The sequence below is a fragment of the Python bivittatus genome, unplaced genomic scaffold, assembly GCF_059951505.1.
Source record: "Python bivittatus isolate LINGU-HERP-01145 unplaced genomic scaffold, Pbiv_v1 ctg000610_np1212, whole genome shotgun sequence".
Classification (NCBI taxonomy): domain Eukaryota; kingdom Metazoa; phylum Chordata; class Lepidosauria; order Squamata; family Pythonidae; genus Python; species Python bivittatus.
In genome coordinates, this window is record NW_028277088.1 from 30,916,834 (window position 1) to 30,931,655 (window position 14,822).

At 40.6% G+C, this 14,822-nt stretch overlaps 1 protein-coding gene across 1 annotated transcript; it reads left to right on the top strand.

The window, feature by feature from the left end:
• Positions 1-2,283: 2,283 nt before the first annotated feature.
• Positions 2,284-12,471, top strand: MALSU1 (mitochondrial assembly of ribosomal large subunit 1). Its single transcript, XM_088150683.1, has 4 exons — positions 2,284-2,663; positions 4,795-4,973; positions 8,918-8,999; positions 11,943-12,471. The coding sequence occupies exons 1-4, from the start codon at positions 2,381-2,383 to the stop codon at positions 12,098-12,100; spliced, it is 702 nt and encodes a 233-aa protein (XP_088006809.1). The 5' UTR covers positions 2,284-2,380; the 3' UTR covers positions 12,101-12,471.
• The last annotated feature ends 2,351 nt before the right edge of the window (positions 12,472-14,822 follow it).

Genomic DNA, 14,822 nt, shown 5'->3' on the forward strand with positions numbered 1-14,822 from the left:
AAAGTAACTAGTTTTAAAATCTGAAAGTTATTAGCTGGACACTTTGGATATCACTTACTGCAGTGGCTTCAAATGTTTAGCTAATAGTTTAATCACAGGTTGGAGAACAATTTAAAGATGCATAACTTTTTGTTCTAATTTCTTTGCTTATATAATTCACTCTAGTTGAAGTGCATTAGAAGAGAATTTCCTCTGTTCTATGAGGAGGAGAAGATGGCAATGTCTACCAAAATAGCCTTGCTTCTACTTCCTAAACATGCATCTTTTTAAAACTGTTTTGAAAGATCAGGTGGGCTCAGACGCCATCTCACAATTGTTGGAGAAAAGCCGTTAAAATGGAACTTGTGAATTTATTTTCATCCTAATTTCGATTTACACATTTTCTCTCCCTTCTCACTTGACCCCACAGGGACAAGATAAATAGGAAATAGGAGGAGGAAGGAGTATTAAGGTATGTTTGCTGCCTTGAGTTATTTATAAAAAATAACAAAGGTGGGATAAAAAATCTAAAAAAAAAAAAAAAGACGAGGTTCATGTCCTACTAAAGCAGGACAACAAAGTACTTCAGTCTCCAAAATGTATTATGGGTTTGCAAAGCCAGGTCAAACACACATGAACAAGTTCAGTAACACTCCATGGACAAGATCCGAAAAACAAAGAAAATAGGGTGTACTTATTATCAAGCAACAAGGAACTACAGATGCGTAAAAACATGATTGTTACAAAGCCTACTTGCTTGCTAAATGTTTGCTGCTACAGGTTGAACCCTTACTGTGCTCAGGAGCTCCAGGCTAAAACATTTATTAATATTCAAATTGCTTAAATTCTTCCACACTATCTATCTACCTGCCTGTGGCCATGTAAGACCCCCAACCCTTTCCCCAGCAGAATACCATTGCATCTTAGCATGGCGTTGTCCTGCACTACTTTATGATCTGGCTCAAACATCAGGTTAAGCCATTTGCAAAGCACAGTGACTGGGTTCACACATCTCATTAAACCATAACCAAACAATTCACTTTATGGTTTAGTTAAGTACAGGAACTGTTTTATTTTTGTTTCCTGGATTTTCCAGTTTCCTTCATAATTTTCCTGGACTCATGGCAAAGTGCTCAAAGGGAAGCACTTTTATCCAAGTGAATCCTAGCACAAAAAACACTTGTTATCTAGGGCTGATTTTAAAAGTATTAGAAAATGTGATAAATTATTTGTTTGGCATGAAAAAAAAACTCATATTGCTCATCTGTCTGCTTCTGGAGATGATGTGGATGTTTCAATAAGTAGAGGGCTTTAGTGTCCAAATTTTGACTCAGGCAGAAGGATATATTTTATTCTGATTTTGAGCTATATTCAGAATGGGGTACATATGACCTTGAATCCTAAGTGGACCTTTTGTAAGCAATAGAGAGTTCTTCCTTTGGCAGACATGAATTACATGTGGAGAATGATATACACGTATTAAGTCTCCCAACTGTTAATCTACTCTGCATCTCCACTTCTTCACATGTGTGTTTGTAAGTGGGCCAAATAAGTCAGCCAGTGCCCACCATTGTCCTAGAGGTTCTGATTTGGAGGAGAATAAATTGATTATTTGAATGCACAAGGTGTGTGACTCTTGCTACACTCATCTTGTACATTTGTAAATAAACAAAACTCTTGCAAATCAGTGATCTTCAAAAAGGAAACTAAGCCTGGATAAATGGTACACAAGTGCCAAGATCTTGGTGTGCATAACAATCCTTATTTGTATAGACTATCGGAGATCAGCACTGGAAATGAGAAGGTATCTCCTATCTTACAGAATTCCAAAAGAGTAATGCAAAAACACTAGAGTTGTCTAACACTGGGAAGCAGCTGAGCCAGGAGCATGCATGCACGCACCTATCCAATCCTCCATCTTAAACTGCAGTCTCGCCTTCCTCTCTGAAAGATGTGACGCTCAAATGATCAAAAATCATCAGAGCAGAAAACAACAAAGCTGGCTTCCAGCAACAAACGCGTAGAAATAAAATGAGGACTACCCTATTTGGGCTGCAAATATAAAGACGACCAATAGATGGCAGCAAAAGGATGTAGCACATTCTAAGTCCGCTCCAGTCTCGAGACTGACCGGCTGCTTGTGCAGCCCAGGTACCGTAGCCCTAGATTTAGTAAAAACACTCCCAAGCCCTTCCCACTCCAGCGTCGCTTACCAAATGGCGCCTGCGCCCGCCGTCCTGCCTGTCACGTGAGACACGCAGCCAATCCCTAAAAGCACTTGAATGTACACCCTCCAATCAGTGAGGAGAGGGAGTTCCCTAAGTGGATTCCGTTTTGGAACGGTGGGTGGTCTCGCGTTCTGTCGCCCCTCGGGAGTTTTCCTGGGGAGTCGCGGGGCGCCATGTGGCGAGGAAGCCTCTGTCTGCGGGTGTTGCAGGCTCTGAAGTCTCGGGGAAGCGTTACAGCGGCTGGAAGCTCCAAAGGTGCTCAAGGAAGGATTGACGCCATGACCCGAGAGGCCGCAGCAGCTTCCACCTTCCCCTCGTGGGCGTCCCTGGTAGGATTACGAACGTTTAGCACTGTGGGGAATTCCGAGCTGCGCGACAGAGAAGGCGGCGCCGGAGCGGAGCTGCAAAACTTGCAAGAAGCGGATAGAGATGGGCAGGAATGGAGCACCAGTCCAGGTATCGGCGGAGCTACGAATCCTTCAGCCAGGAAACGTGGAAGCTAAGTCGACCTTGCGTCCCGTTTAGCGGCAAGGTTTTCATGGCCGCACGACCCAGTAGATGCAGCCGTTTGGCAGGATTGGGCAAGCGATGTATTTATTCTCGCCTCACGGCTCTGGCAGAAGATGTAAAGCAGTGGTAATGTAGCTGTTTTGCACGTGGGAGGTTGCAGATTAAATTCCTGGCTTCTAGCTGAACCGGTGGATTCGGAGGACAACGGATCCTTAAACTCTGATGATCGGTCCAAGAGCTTTGGCAGAAAGCAGCAGGGGTAGCCTGGTACCAGATCAAAGACTAGGAGGGGGAGCGTTCTTTAAAAAGCCAGTTGTCTTCATAGTCCCTGCCCCTTCTGAGTGTATAATTGATAGGGGTGTGGTCATTTTAGTATCCACAGAGGAGACTAGAGCACTCTAGTAAGTGTGTAAGTAAATACCTTTGCCAACGTGCATTAAGCAAGCAATAGCCTTTACCAGGATGGAGTTTAACCCCATACCAGAAGATATTTCACCTATTTATATCAGAGAAGCAAGGCAACATGGGGGGGGGGGGGAGTGTCAGCAACTAGCAAAGTCAAGCAGGGTGGCCAGAGTTTTGAGGGTTGGGCAAGTGGGTCATACTGTAGGAGTATAAAAGTATATTGGGCATTTTAACAAATGATTAACACTGTACACGAAATGCTAATGAAATAATGGATAAATGTCTCATAATGCAATCATTGTGATCAATTTTCTGTGCATCTGAATGGAAAATAGTATTTTACATCGTACATGAATGTGAATCGTGATCAAAAGTAAACATGCTGTTATCTCCACATATAATGCTCTTAAATGGAAATTGACAGTATATATAAAGTGAATTGTGATAGTCTGTTTACCAATAAATCTAATATCACATTTTAATAATGTGAATGCTACATTATGAGAGCTGCTCACCATTAGCGAGCATTGCAATATTTTGTTTTTTTCTGAAATAATTGTACCATGATTGGCAGTTGGGGTTTATTTTTGTACATCAGAAGATCAAAAGCCAAATAGCCACCTTCAGTACACAGAAGAGGCGAGGATGAATGACACATTGGGACTTGTACTTCTTGAGCCAAGAGACTCATCTCAAAGGAAGACACAGTATTCTGTGGCTCTCAGTCAAACAATCAGGAAAAATTCTGAGAAAACCAAATTAAAACTTGCAGTCAGGTGGGTTAGGGCACAGTTTATATGAGAACTCAACTGATTCTATTTTATTCTATAAATCATGGTGAAGCAAACATAACTCAGCATGATATGAGAATGTTTTACGTGTACATGGGTGGGAAAGATGGTTTGTAGAGGGCAGGGACACTGGTCTGATAACAGAGATGTGCACTGAAGATGTTACCCAGACGGGTAACGAAATGTCTGTAAGAAAACAGCCAAGCTCAGAGAACCCCAAGGACTCCACAGTTCAACACTGAGCTACATATATTCTCTTCTATTGGAACAACAGAGATATAATGCTGCCAGTCACTAAGTGGGAACAAGAGGACTGATAGAAATGTAGGAATCTACTTTACATTGGTTCAGTCCACGTCAATATTGGATGGCAACAAATCTGAGGATTTCCATCCACACACATGATTCAGCCTGGGACATTCTGCACGTCTGTCCCACAATAGATGGAAAATGGCAGAAATACTTTTAAAAAATGTGGATGTCGGAGTTCCATGGACCAGTATCATCATCTAGCTGTAGACTTTTATATCTTTTGGATACTGGATTAGCTGTATTATTGCTTTGGCAGAAATTATTTCCTCATTCAAGAACAAGACTGGAAATTGGAGGTGACATGGGTTTGCAAACATTTAGAAAAAGGCAGTGTAGCTAGAGTTCCTGTAGGCATAAGGCTAAACTGTGACATTACATGCCTCCCCTTCTCAAGATTTAGTAGTTTTCAGGAAGTTGAATGTTCACCAGTGATGTAATAAGGACTGCTGTTGAGAAGAAGGGGGCAAGAACGGCTGCTTCTACCAGTCCAGTTGTTCCAGCTCAAGATCTTTCACCTCTTAATTTTCTACATAATTTACATTTTGATCATTTAAGCATTGCTCTTTCAGATCCTGTTCCTTCAGTATTCAGCATTGATGATGTGGTATCACTTGTGAGACAAGAAAATGCCAAAGATATTTGTGTTATCAAATTGCCTCCAGAAATAAAATACAGCAATTATTTTATAATTGCCAGTGGATCTTCTGCAAGACATCTCCATGCCATGGCACAATACCTGGTAAAAATGGTATGGCATTTTTTTAAAAAAAATTTAGATATGGAAGAATTTTTACAAGCTACAGTTGGGTGGCCAGTTAAGAGATGGAGAGGGGTAGATACTGTAATATGAGTGCTGACTGAATCAAAGCAGACAGGATTTTTAAGCTGCAATTAAAGAAAGATTAGCTTTGACTGCCTGGGAACTAGAGACTGTTATGTGAATGTTTATAAATATTAACCATAATGCAGAAAGAAGGATTTTTTCCAGAAGATGCAACAGATGTTTCAGATTTACAGAAACTGTTCTGATTTTTTACTAAGTTCCTACAATAGCAAGGTCTTTTTCATGGAATAAACCAATATGTACTCTGTCTCATAATTTAAGATATCTCCCTTATCCGCTTGCTTTTGGTTTGTTAATATACCTGTACATTACTGTGTGATGGTGATTCTCCTTTGCTGAATTTTGAAAGAACTTTCATATTTATTGGTAACAAAATTCACCCACATAGCTAATGTCAAGATCAGTAAGGCTTAGGAAACCCAGAAACACAGTGATAATTATGGTCAACTCCATATGTTGAAAATGCCGGTGCATGGAGATAATTATTTAACTCAAAGCCAAATTTGAGTTTTTTTGCTAACATTTTATAAAATGTGGAGTTCTTAGGGTTTTCTGAGCTTGGTTGTTTTCTTGCAAATGTTTCATTACTGTGATGGACTGGAATGGAGGAAGGGGGGTGAAAACGGTGCTCTCGTCTCCAGAGCAACGCTCTGGAGATAAGCGGAGAAAGCTGGCGCATCCCTAAACATTCCAGAAGATAGTAGAGACTTGTGTCTGGGAACTGCTGGAGAGTCTGAGAAGATTGATGTCAGGCCTAGCCCAAAGAACTCCTGGAGACCATGCAGGTTCAATCAGCAAGGTTTATTTGCCAGCACCTGTTTACAGAAATCTTCTCAGACTGACCAGCAGTTCCCAGGCACAAGTCTCTACTATCTTCTGGAATGTTTAGGGATGCGCCAGCTTTATCCGCTTATCTCCAGAGCGTTGCTCTGGAGACGAGAGCACCATTTTCACCCCCCCTTCCTCCATTCCAGTCCATCACAGTTACCCAGTTAGGTAACATCTTCAGTGCTAGAATGGAGTGGGGTTTGCTCTCTGTTTACAGTGGGGCAAAAAAGTATTTAGTCAGCCACCAATTGTGCAAGTTCTCCCACTTAAAAAGATGAGAGAGGCCTGTAATTTTCATCATAGGTATACCTCAACTATGAGAGACAAAATGGGGGAAAAAATCCAGAAAATCACATTGTCTGATTTTTAAAGAATTTATTTGCAAATCATGGTGGAAAATACGTATTTGGTCAATATCAAAAGTTCATCTCAATACTTTGTTATATATCCTTTGTTGGCAATGACAGAGGTCAAACGTTTTCTGTAAGTCTTCACAAGGTTTTCACACACTGTTGCTGGTATTTTGGCCCATTCCTCCATGCAGATCTCCTCTAGAGCAGTGATGTTTTGGGGCTGTCGCTGGGCAACACGGACTTTCAACTCCCTCCAAAGGTTTTCCATGGGGTTGAGATCTGGAGACTGGCTAGGCCACTCCAGGACCTTGAAATGCTTCTTATGAAGCCACTCCTTCGTTGCCCGGGCGGTGTGTTTGGGATCATTGCCATGCTGAAAGACCCAGCCACGTTTCATCTTCAATGCCCTTGCTGATGGAAGGAGGTGTTCACTCAAAATCTCACGATACATGGCCCCATTCATTCTTTCCTTTACACGGATCAGTCGTCCTGGTCCCTTTGCAGAAAAACAGCCCCAAAGCATGATGTTTCCACCCCCATGCTTCACAGTAGGTATGGTGTTCTTTGGATGCGACTCAGCATTCTCTCTCCTCCAAACACGACAAGTTGAGTTTAGACCAAAACGTTCTACTTTGGTTTCATCTGACCATATGACATTCTCCCAATCCTCTTCTGGATCATCCAAATGCTCTCTAGCAAACTTCAGATGGGCCCGGACATGTACTGGCTTAAGCAGGGGGACACATCTGGCACTGCAGGATTTGAGTCCCTGGCAGCATAGTGTGTTACTGATGGTAGCCTTTGTTACTTTGGTCCCAGCTCTCTGCAGGTCATTCACTAGGTCCCCCCGTGTGGTTCTGGGATTTTTGCTCACCATTCTTGTGATCATGTTGACCCCACGGGGTGAGATCTTGCATGGAGCCCCAGATCGAGGGAGATTATCAGTGGTCTTGTATGTCTTCCATTTTCTAATTATTGCTCCCACCGTTGATTTCTTCACACCAAGCTGCTTGCCTATTGCAGATTCAGTCTTCCCAGCCTGGTGCAGGTCTACAATTTTGTTTCTGGTGTCCTTCAACAGCTCTTTGGTCTTGGCCATAGTGGAGTTTAAAGTGTGACTGCTTGAGGTTGTGGACAGGTGTCTTTTATACTGATAACAAGGTCAAACAGGTGCCATTACTACAGGTAACGAGTGGAGGACAGAGGAGCCTCTTAAAGAAGTAGTTACAGGTCTGTGAGAGCCAGACATCTTGCTTGTTTGTAGGTGACCAAATACTTATTTTCCACCATGATTTGCAAGTAAATTCTTTAAAAATCAGACAATGTGATTTTCTGGATTTTTTCCCCCATTTTGTCTCTCATAGTTGAGGTATACCTATGATGAAAATTACAGGCCTCTCTCATCTTTTTAAGTGGGAGAACTTGCACAATTGGTGGCTGACTAAATACTTTTTTGCCCCACTGTATATACAGTGGCTTGCCCTGCCAGTGTTGGTGGGGGTGGTCCCCCCAGTTCCTTGATTAGGATATTATTTACTGCTTGATTGTCTGGTGATAATCTTGGTGTTAATCTCTGCTTATCATGGTGATGATTGCTGGTGATGAGGTATTCTGGTCTTTTGTTTCCTTTTTATTGCCTTTTTTGAATAGTGTGTAGATGTTGTTTATATGCCTCAAAAGAGGCAGTAAAAAGGAAACAAAAGACCAGAATACCTCATCACCCAGATAAGCAGAGATTAACACCAAGATTATCACCAGATAATCAAGGAATAAACAATACCCTAATCAAGGAACGGAGGGGTGGGAGCACTCCCCCCTCCCACCAACAGTTATCTTCAGTTGAAGATATTACCTAGCTGGGTAAGGAAACGTTTGCAAGAAAACAACCAAGCTCAGAGAACCCCAAGGACTCCACAGTTCAACCCTGAGCTACATATATTCTCTTCTATTGATACTATTAAATCCAGATTAAATCAAATTTGGAATAGAAACTTTGATATCAGCAAGCCCTGGGGTATTCATGACTAAGAAATCCCATTGATTTGGGTCAGGGGCTTTCTCCAGGGCTAGGAAATCTATGGCTAGTATTCAGTCAAGCTCTTCGTATCCCATTGCAACTGAAATGCATCCTTTCCTGTAATGGGAGATAGAGGACACCACTATAAAAATATGCAGGTAGAAAACCCTAGGGAGCCAGTTTGGTGTAGTGATTAAGATACCAGGCTAGAAACCAGGAGACTCTGAGTTCTAGTCCCACCTTAGGCACAAAGCCAGCTGGGTGACCTTGGGTCAGTCTCTCTTTCTCTCTCAGCCCTGGGAAGCAGGCCATGGCAAACCACTTCTGAAATCTTGCCCAGAAAACTGCAGGGACTTGTCCAGATGGTTGCCAGGATTCCACACTGACTTGAAGGCACTGAAAGGGGGGAAAAAAGAAAATCCTAGCACATTCTGCTAGGATTTGACACTTGTCAAAGAAGTTGGACTGAACACAACAATCCTATGCTCACTGGGTTGGAATGTTTATTGAATCAATAGGGCCTACATCTGAGCAGAGAGGTATAAGTGCCTGATAAACTGAACAGTTTAATTGGATTCTCTTAATTTTTAATCTGTACATGGATATTCACAGTAAAGTTACCTACATCTTTACTTGTACTTCTCTTCCAGTACAAATATATGAAGAAGGACACTGATCCTCATGTTGTGATAGAAGGAAAAGAGACTGATGACTGGCTATGCATTGATTTTGGTAAATATTGTTATTACTGATAAAATGTAGAGCATAAGTTATATATGATTGAATTTACAAATTGTGGAAGCACTTCACCTCCCAGAGATTTTGTACTTCCATTCCCACTCTTATTTCCCATTATTTACCTCACTTCCAATAATTCAATCTTGGGGTGCTTTGGAAACTGTAAAATGAGGTCCCAGAGGGCTGTGGATTTCCCACGCTTGCCATGACAAACCATATTTGAGTTCACATACTAGCTCAATATCTTTGAACCTAGAGGTTGGTTGATCCAAGTATCAGAAGCTATTTATGAAGTGATTTCTTGCAATATCCTTTTTGCAATACAATCATAGTAATTTATTTATTATATATGTATTGCCAATGTAGGTTTAGAGGTTTGATTATTGGTGGAAAACCTCTTTCTGCTTAATGTAGTTTGCAATATAATTGGTCACAGGTTTCAATCTTGTTTCAAATGAGACTAATTGAATAATTTCTCATCAATTATAGTAATTAACATATGAAAATTATTGAAACCCCTTCAAATATTGTATAAAATTCTTATATTAAACTTCCCAGTCTATTTAGAAAATCTGAAATTCTGAGAAGATAACTTGGGATTTGAATAGTCCTTTTGGAACTATTTGTGGTCCCAAATTATTTTTAATTTAATTTGAATGTCATCAGGAACAGATCATAAATGTAAGCCATAATTTATACTTTTCCCCTAAAATTACTTGGTATTAATTACAGCTCTTCTAGATTGTGTTGGAGAGGTTGTAATTACCATCTCTGGTGCAATGCTAATTTTGTAATTCATTTACTCAACTGTTTTTATAGAAATTGAGAAATCACTCAATCTGATAATCCTGTGGCTGCTTTATTGCCTATGTGGACACAACATAAAAATAATTCAATTTGTTGTTAGCTGTCAGATTTATTATTGCAAAACGCTGGTCATGGATATGGATTTTAAAGTTTTGCCATTGGTATGCACGTACACACATGCATGCACATGTGTGTATAAATGATTCAGTCTCCCAAGCTTTTGCTTACTATACTTAAATAGAAGTGAAACCAAGATTGTGGGATTGGTTCAGAGAATCTTTTAAACCAGGTTCAGCTGAAGTTGCAGTTGCTTCTCCTAATAGATTTCTGGATGATTTCTGGGTTCTAATAAAAAGCAAATTGATCATGTGAGTAGTCTGCTCACTCTTAATAAAAACCTTGTCTTAAAACTTCAAGTGAGCAACCAAGTGAGATTCTCAGGGCTTCTGGCCTGGCTACAGTAGTTTATAAACCTGTCACTTAGTTACTATGGTGGTGCTTAGAAATTTGTGAACTCTTTTGAATTTTCAATATTTCTGCATACCTATGACCTAAAACGTAATCTATTCTTTTTGGAGAGTAGTGTTTTTCTCTTTGCAACCCTCCCATGCACACCATTGTTGTTCAATGTTCTGATGGTGTCTCATGAACACTCACATTTGCCAGTGCAAGAAAGGCCTTCAGTTCTTTAGACGTTACCCTGGGGTTCTTTGAGATCTCCCAGAGTATTACAGGCCTTGCTCTTGGTATGATCTTGATCAGCCACTCCTGGGTTGGGTAACAGTGGTGTTGAATTGCATCCACTTGTACAAGGTCTTCCTGACAGTGGACTGGTGGAGTCCTAACTCTTTAGAAATAGTTTTGTAATCTTTTCCAGCCAGGTGAATGTCAACAATTGTTTTTTGGAGGTCTTCAAAAATCCAGTTTGTTCGAGACACACTTCCACATAGCTGTAAAGATCAGACTTTAATAGCGAATACCCAGAATTCTGTACTTTAAATAAAGCAGGATATCCCACACTCACACCTGATTATCATCCCATTGTTTGAAATACCTGACTCTAATTTCCCCTTCAAATGAATTGATAATCCTAGAGGGTCACAAACTTTTGCCACATACAAATATGTAGCTTTGGATCATTTTCCTCAATTAATCAACGAACAAGTACTGTATAATTTTTTGATTTGTTTAATTGGGTTCTCTATCTAGTTTTAGGACTTGGGTGGAGAACAGATAACATTTTAGGCTATATTTATGCAGAAAGATTGAAAATTCAAAAGGGTTCACAAACTATTAAGCACCACTGTAGGTGGACTGAAGGGAGCTGTCTTGCGATAGGAAGGAACTAGTGATAAATGACCCTTGGCACACCTTTTTTTTCTAGTTAAATAGCTGTTTGGCTGGCTGACCAACTGGGATGAGGAATAATGTGTATTTTTAGTGTGTGTCTTTTCCACATTTAAACTGGTGGAAAAATTGCCAGTGAGTTCGGAAAGGCAATCTTAACTGCTCCCCCCCCCCAAATCTCTGAAGAATGAGGTGAGGCAGGGAAGGAGTGGGTACTTTTAACAAGTTTGTGGTCTCTGCCTGTCTATGTGCTTGGAGAAGGGTGTGTGTAAAAGCCTCTAGAGAACAAGTCATGGCAGATCTCAGGCTCCATCTCTTCCTGTGGATGGAAGGATGAACAGAAAAGCATTAACTATGACCAAGAATCACTCTTTTAGAAATTGTGTCTTGACATTCCTTAATTCATGCACAATTGCAAATTGTAGTTTAGTTAAAAATGAAGTTTTATTCTACTTCTTTTGCAGTGAAGCTAAGAGAATTGAGAGAGTCACACCGCCCAATGTTCACAGTGGCTCCTAGTTCATATTAATTGGTGCAAAGATGTGCCTAGTAAGCCTGCAAATCTTCCTTCCTCAATCTGGTGTCTTACTGATATGGTGTGCCTGTAAGACCCTGAAATCTAAGTTAACATGACCAACAGGTAGGGAAGCTGTGGTAGTTGCTATCCCAGCTTATATGGAATGCCAGATTATGGAAGGCATTTTACTTGAGGTGAGTCAGAAGACTCTGAGAAGATACACTAAACTCATTCTTTACTTATTGTGCTGCCCCATCTTCTTGCAGGCAACATTGTAGTCCATTTCATGTTGCCAGAGACACGTGAAATCTACGAGTTGGAAAAGTTGTGGACACTCCGCTCTAATGATGATCAGTTGGCACAGATGGCTACAGAATCTTTACCTGATGACTTTGTGTTTGGGCTAGATTCTAAACAGCAGTGATTTAACCTCGCATCTAAAGACTGGAAAGAGCTTTGCACATATGATACAGTTAATTACAACGGTCAACTGAGTCACGAAGCCAATTCTTGGAAAGGGAAAAATGAAACTGAGCACATCAAGCTGCCACTACCGAGTGTCAGCATTATGGAGTATCGATAAGTATAGAACTTACCAATGGGAAGTCAGTTGTGGCCCATGGGAAGACAGTGGCTCTTTTTGTTGCAGTAGTGAAGCTCTATCATTATGTGGACAATTGCTGTTTGAAATAATTCCTGTCAAAGCGTGTGTCTTTTTGACAGTAGCTTCTTGTGGCGTTGGTTACTGTGCCACTTATGTTGTTAGCAAGTTGAATAAAGCTGTTTTGAAATGTTTCTTGAATTATTCTCATACCTTTATTTTGGTGTATTTTTTCTAATGTCTGCTGTTACCCCTATAAAATCTAATAAGTTCCAATAATAGAAACTCAATATACTAAAATTTACTTTGAACTAGTATTATCCATATCAAAATCAAAGTTATCTACAAAATGGTTACAGATGTAATAGTCTACTCACAGCTTGGTGCCAAGATGTAGTGAGGGTAGAAGGCAGACTGCTACCAGGGCATTAGTGTCACCTAGATTTTCCACAAATTGATTTTGCTTTTTAATTATCTCTAATTTTCCTAAAATAGTTGATAAGAGATTACTTCAAGTAGAAAATCGCACTTAAAGTTTTTTTTTTTAATTGCCTGCTCCTTTTCCCTATTCCAGATATTAAATAGGGTTTCAGCAGAGTTCTTTGCAGAGCCATCAGAAAACGTTTACATTCTTACAAAGCAGCATTTAAATAGACCCTAAAGTTTGAATTACAGGAAACTAAGTGATAAACTATTTTTAGACATTGCCTTGGAGTGAATGTATCAGGGGGTTTATACCAGCATGCAACCACCCAATCACCCCACATAGCACATGCTGTTTTTGCATGGCATACAAAACTAAAAAGCCTGGTTAACAAGTGTGTGGCTATTACTGTCACTGATGTAGTAAGCAGCAGAGAAACCATTGCATTGGGTCACCAGCTGTGTTCACACAATACAATAATTACGAGGATGTAAAGAAAGGTAATATTCTATCCCCTTTGTTATTTAATTTTTACATCAATGCTATGGCGACAAGACTTAAAAAACTAGGCCATCACCTTCCAAACCTGACTGGTAGACCTATTGCATTACCCCTATATCATCTCTACCTCACTCATTAGATTGAGAGCACTAAATTCAGTTGCCTCATACTGCACAGAAAACAATTTAGTTATAAAAATTCAAAAATTATCGTCTTTTCAAAGAGGCCCTTCAGATACAACTACATGTAGTCTTTGCTTAACAAGAGTAATAGAGACCGGGAACTTTGTCACATTTGTAAGGTGTGACATCACATGACCACGCTGACTTACGGTGGCAGTTGCAGCAGTTCCAGTTGCGGCTGTTAGGTGAATCCTGTGTGGTCGCAGTGTCCTGTGGTCAAGTGATCGCCATCTGCTACCTCCTGCTGGCTTCCCCATTGACTTTGCTTGTCGGAGGCCAGCAGTGAAGGTTGTGAATGGCGATCATATGACTACAGGATGCTGCAACGTCGTAATAATGAACCAGTTGCTAAGTGCCCAAATCACGATCGTGTGTTCACAAGGGTGCTGTGATGGCTGCAACTATGAGGACCAGTTGTAAGCATCCCTCATTCAGTACAATTGTAACGTTGAATGGTTGCTGAATGAGTGGATGTTAAATGAGGACTACCTGTAAGAATAGTATAAAACAAATTCAGGCCCTCAAATACTTTGGAATTGTTTTCCATGCCACTGGCTTGTGGAGGCCCCAAACTCAATCTCTAAAAGGTCAGAAGTGTAGCTGCCATCCAAAGGCTTTTTTGCATGATAGAAGGTAATTACACACCTGGTGGACTAAAAGTGTTCTGATGCCAAAGTAATAGCACAGCCATCTTATGGCATGGAAGAATTTAGAACCATCTGAAGTTGTTCAATTAAGCTTCTTAAGGAACTTGTTTTTGGTTCCTCATTGTGTCTCTTTGGGCTGAGGCTGGAATGGTTCCAATTAAAACCTGTTCCCAAGTAGCACATTAGTTATTGGCTCAAGCTAATCTTTAACCCAAGGTGTCTGGCTTTGACTCTTCAAGACAAATTCCAGACTTCCTAGAAGAAACTACTTGGTGCCATCCTAAAGTATTGTGGACTTTCTCTAATGTACTGATTCCAATGGGATTTATTCAGGCCAAAGCATCTTTCAGGCGAAGTGCCAGTTATTGTCTTGCAAAGCAATCTCAGCCAGGTGCCACTGTATTATTCCAGTAAACTCAGGAAAAATTATTGCACCATCCATTACCTGTACAATATCACCCCTAAAAACATTAGAAGAGCTTTTACATTTACCTACTATAATGTCCTCCCTTCCACCTTTTTGGAGGGAAGATTCTGTCACATACCTAAAGAACAGCAATTCTGTCCTTGTGGTAAGGAGGAAATTGAAACTTTGGGACGTGTTGTTGTGCTGCCTTTTTATAGAGACCTCTAAGATATGTATGTTTCCCTATTCATAATACAATGCCCAGGCAGGACAGAGGAAGATTACCTTAATCTCCTGCTAGCAGACCAGGAGGCACAGATTTCAGGCAACGTAGCCCAGTTCTAAATCCAAGCTATAATGCAAATGACTCTTCCATTTGAGGTGA

What these genes read in the sequence shown, in the direction of transcription:
- MALSU1 (XM_088150683.1), top strand. Translation starts at nt 2,381, where the DNA reads ATGTGGCGAGGAAGCCTCTGTCTGCGGGTGTTGCAGGCTCTGAAGTCT. An exon ending in GGAATGGAGCACCAGTCCAG is followed by an intron (nt 2,664 to 4,794) that starts GTATCGGCGGAG and finishes TTGCTCTTTCAG; the next exon opens with ATCCTGTTCCTTCAGTATTC. An exon ending in CACAATACCTGGTAAAAATG is followed by an intron (nt 4,974 to 8,917) that starts GTATGGCATTTT and finishes CTTCTCTTCCAG; the next exon opens with TACAAATATATGAAGAAGGA.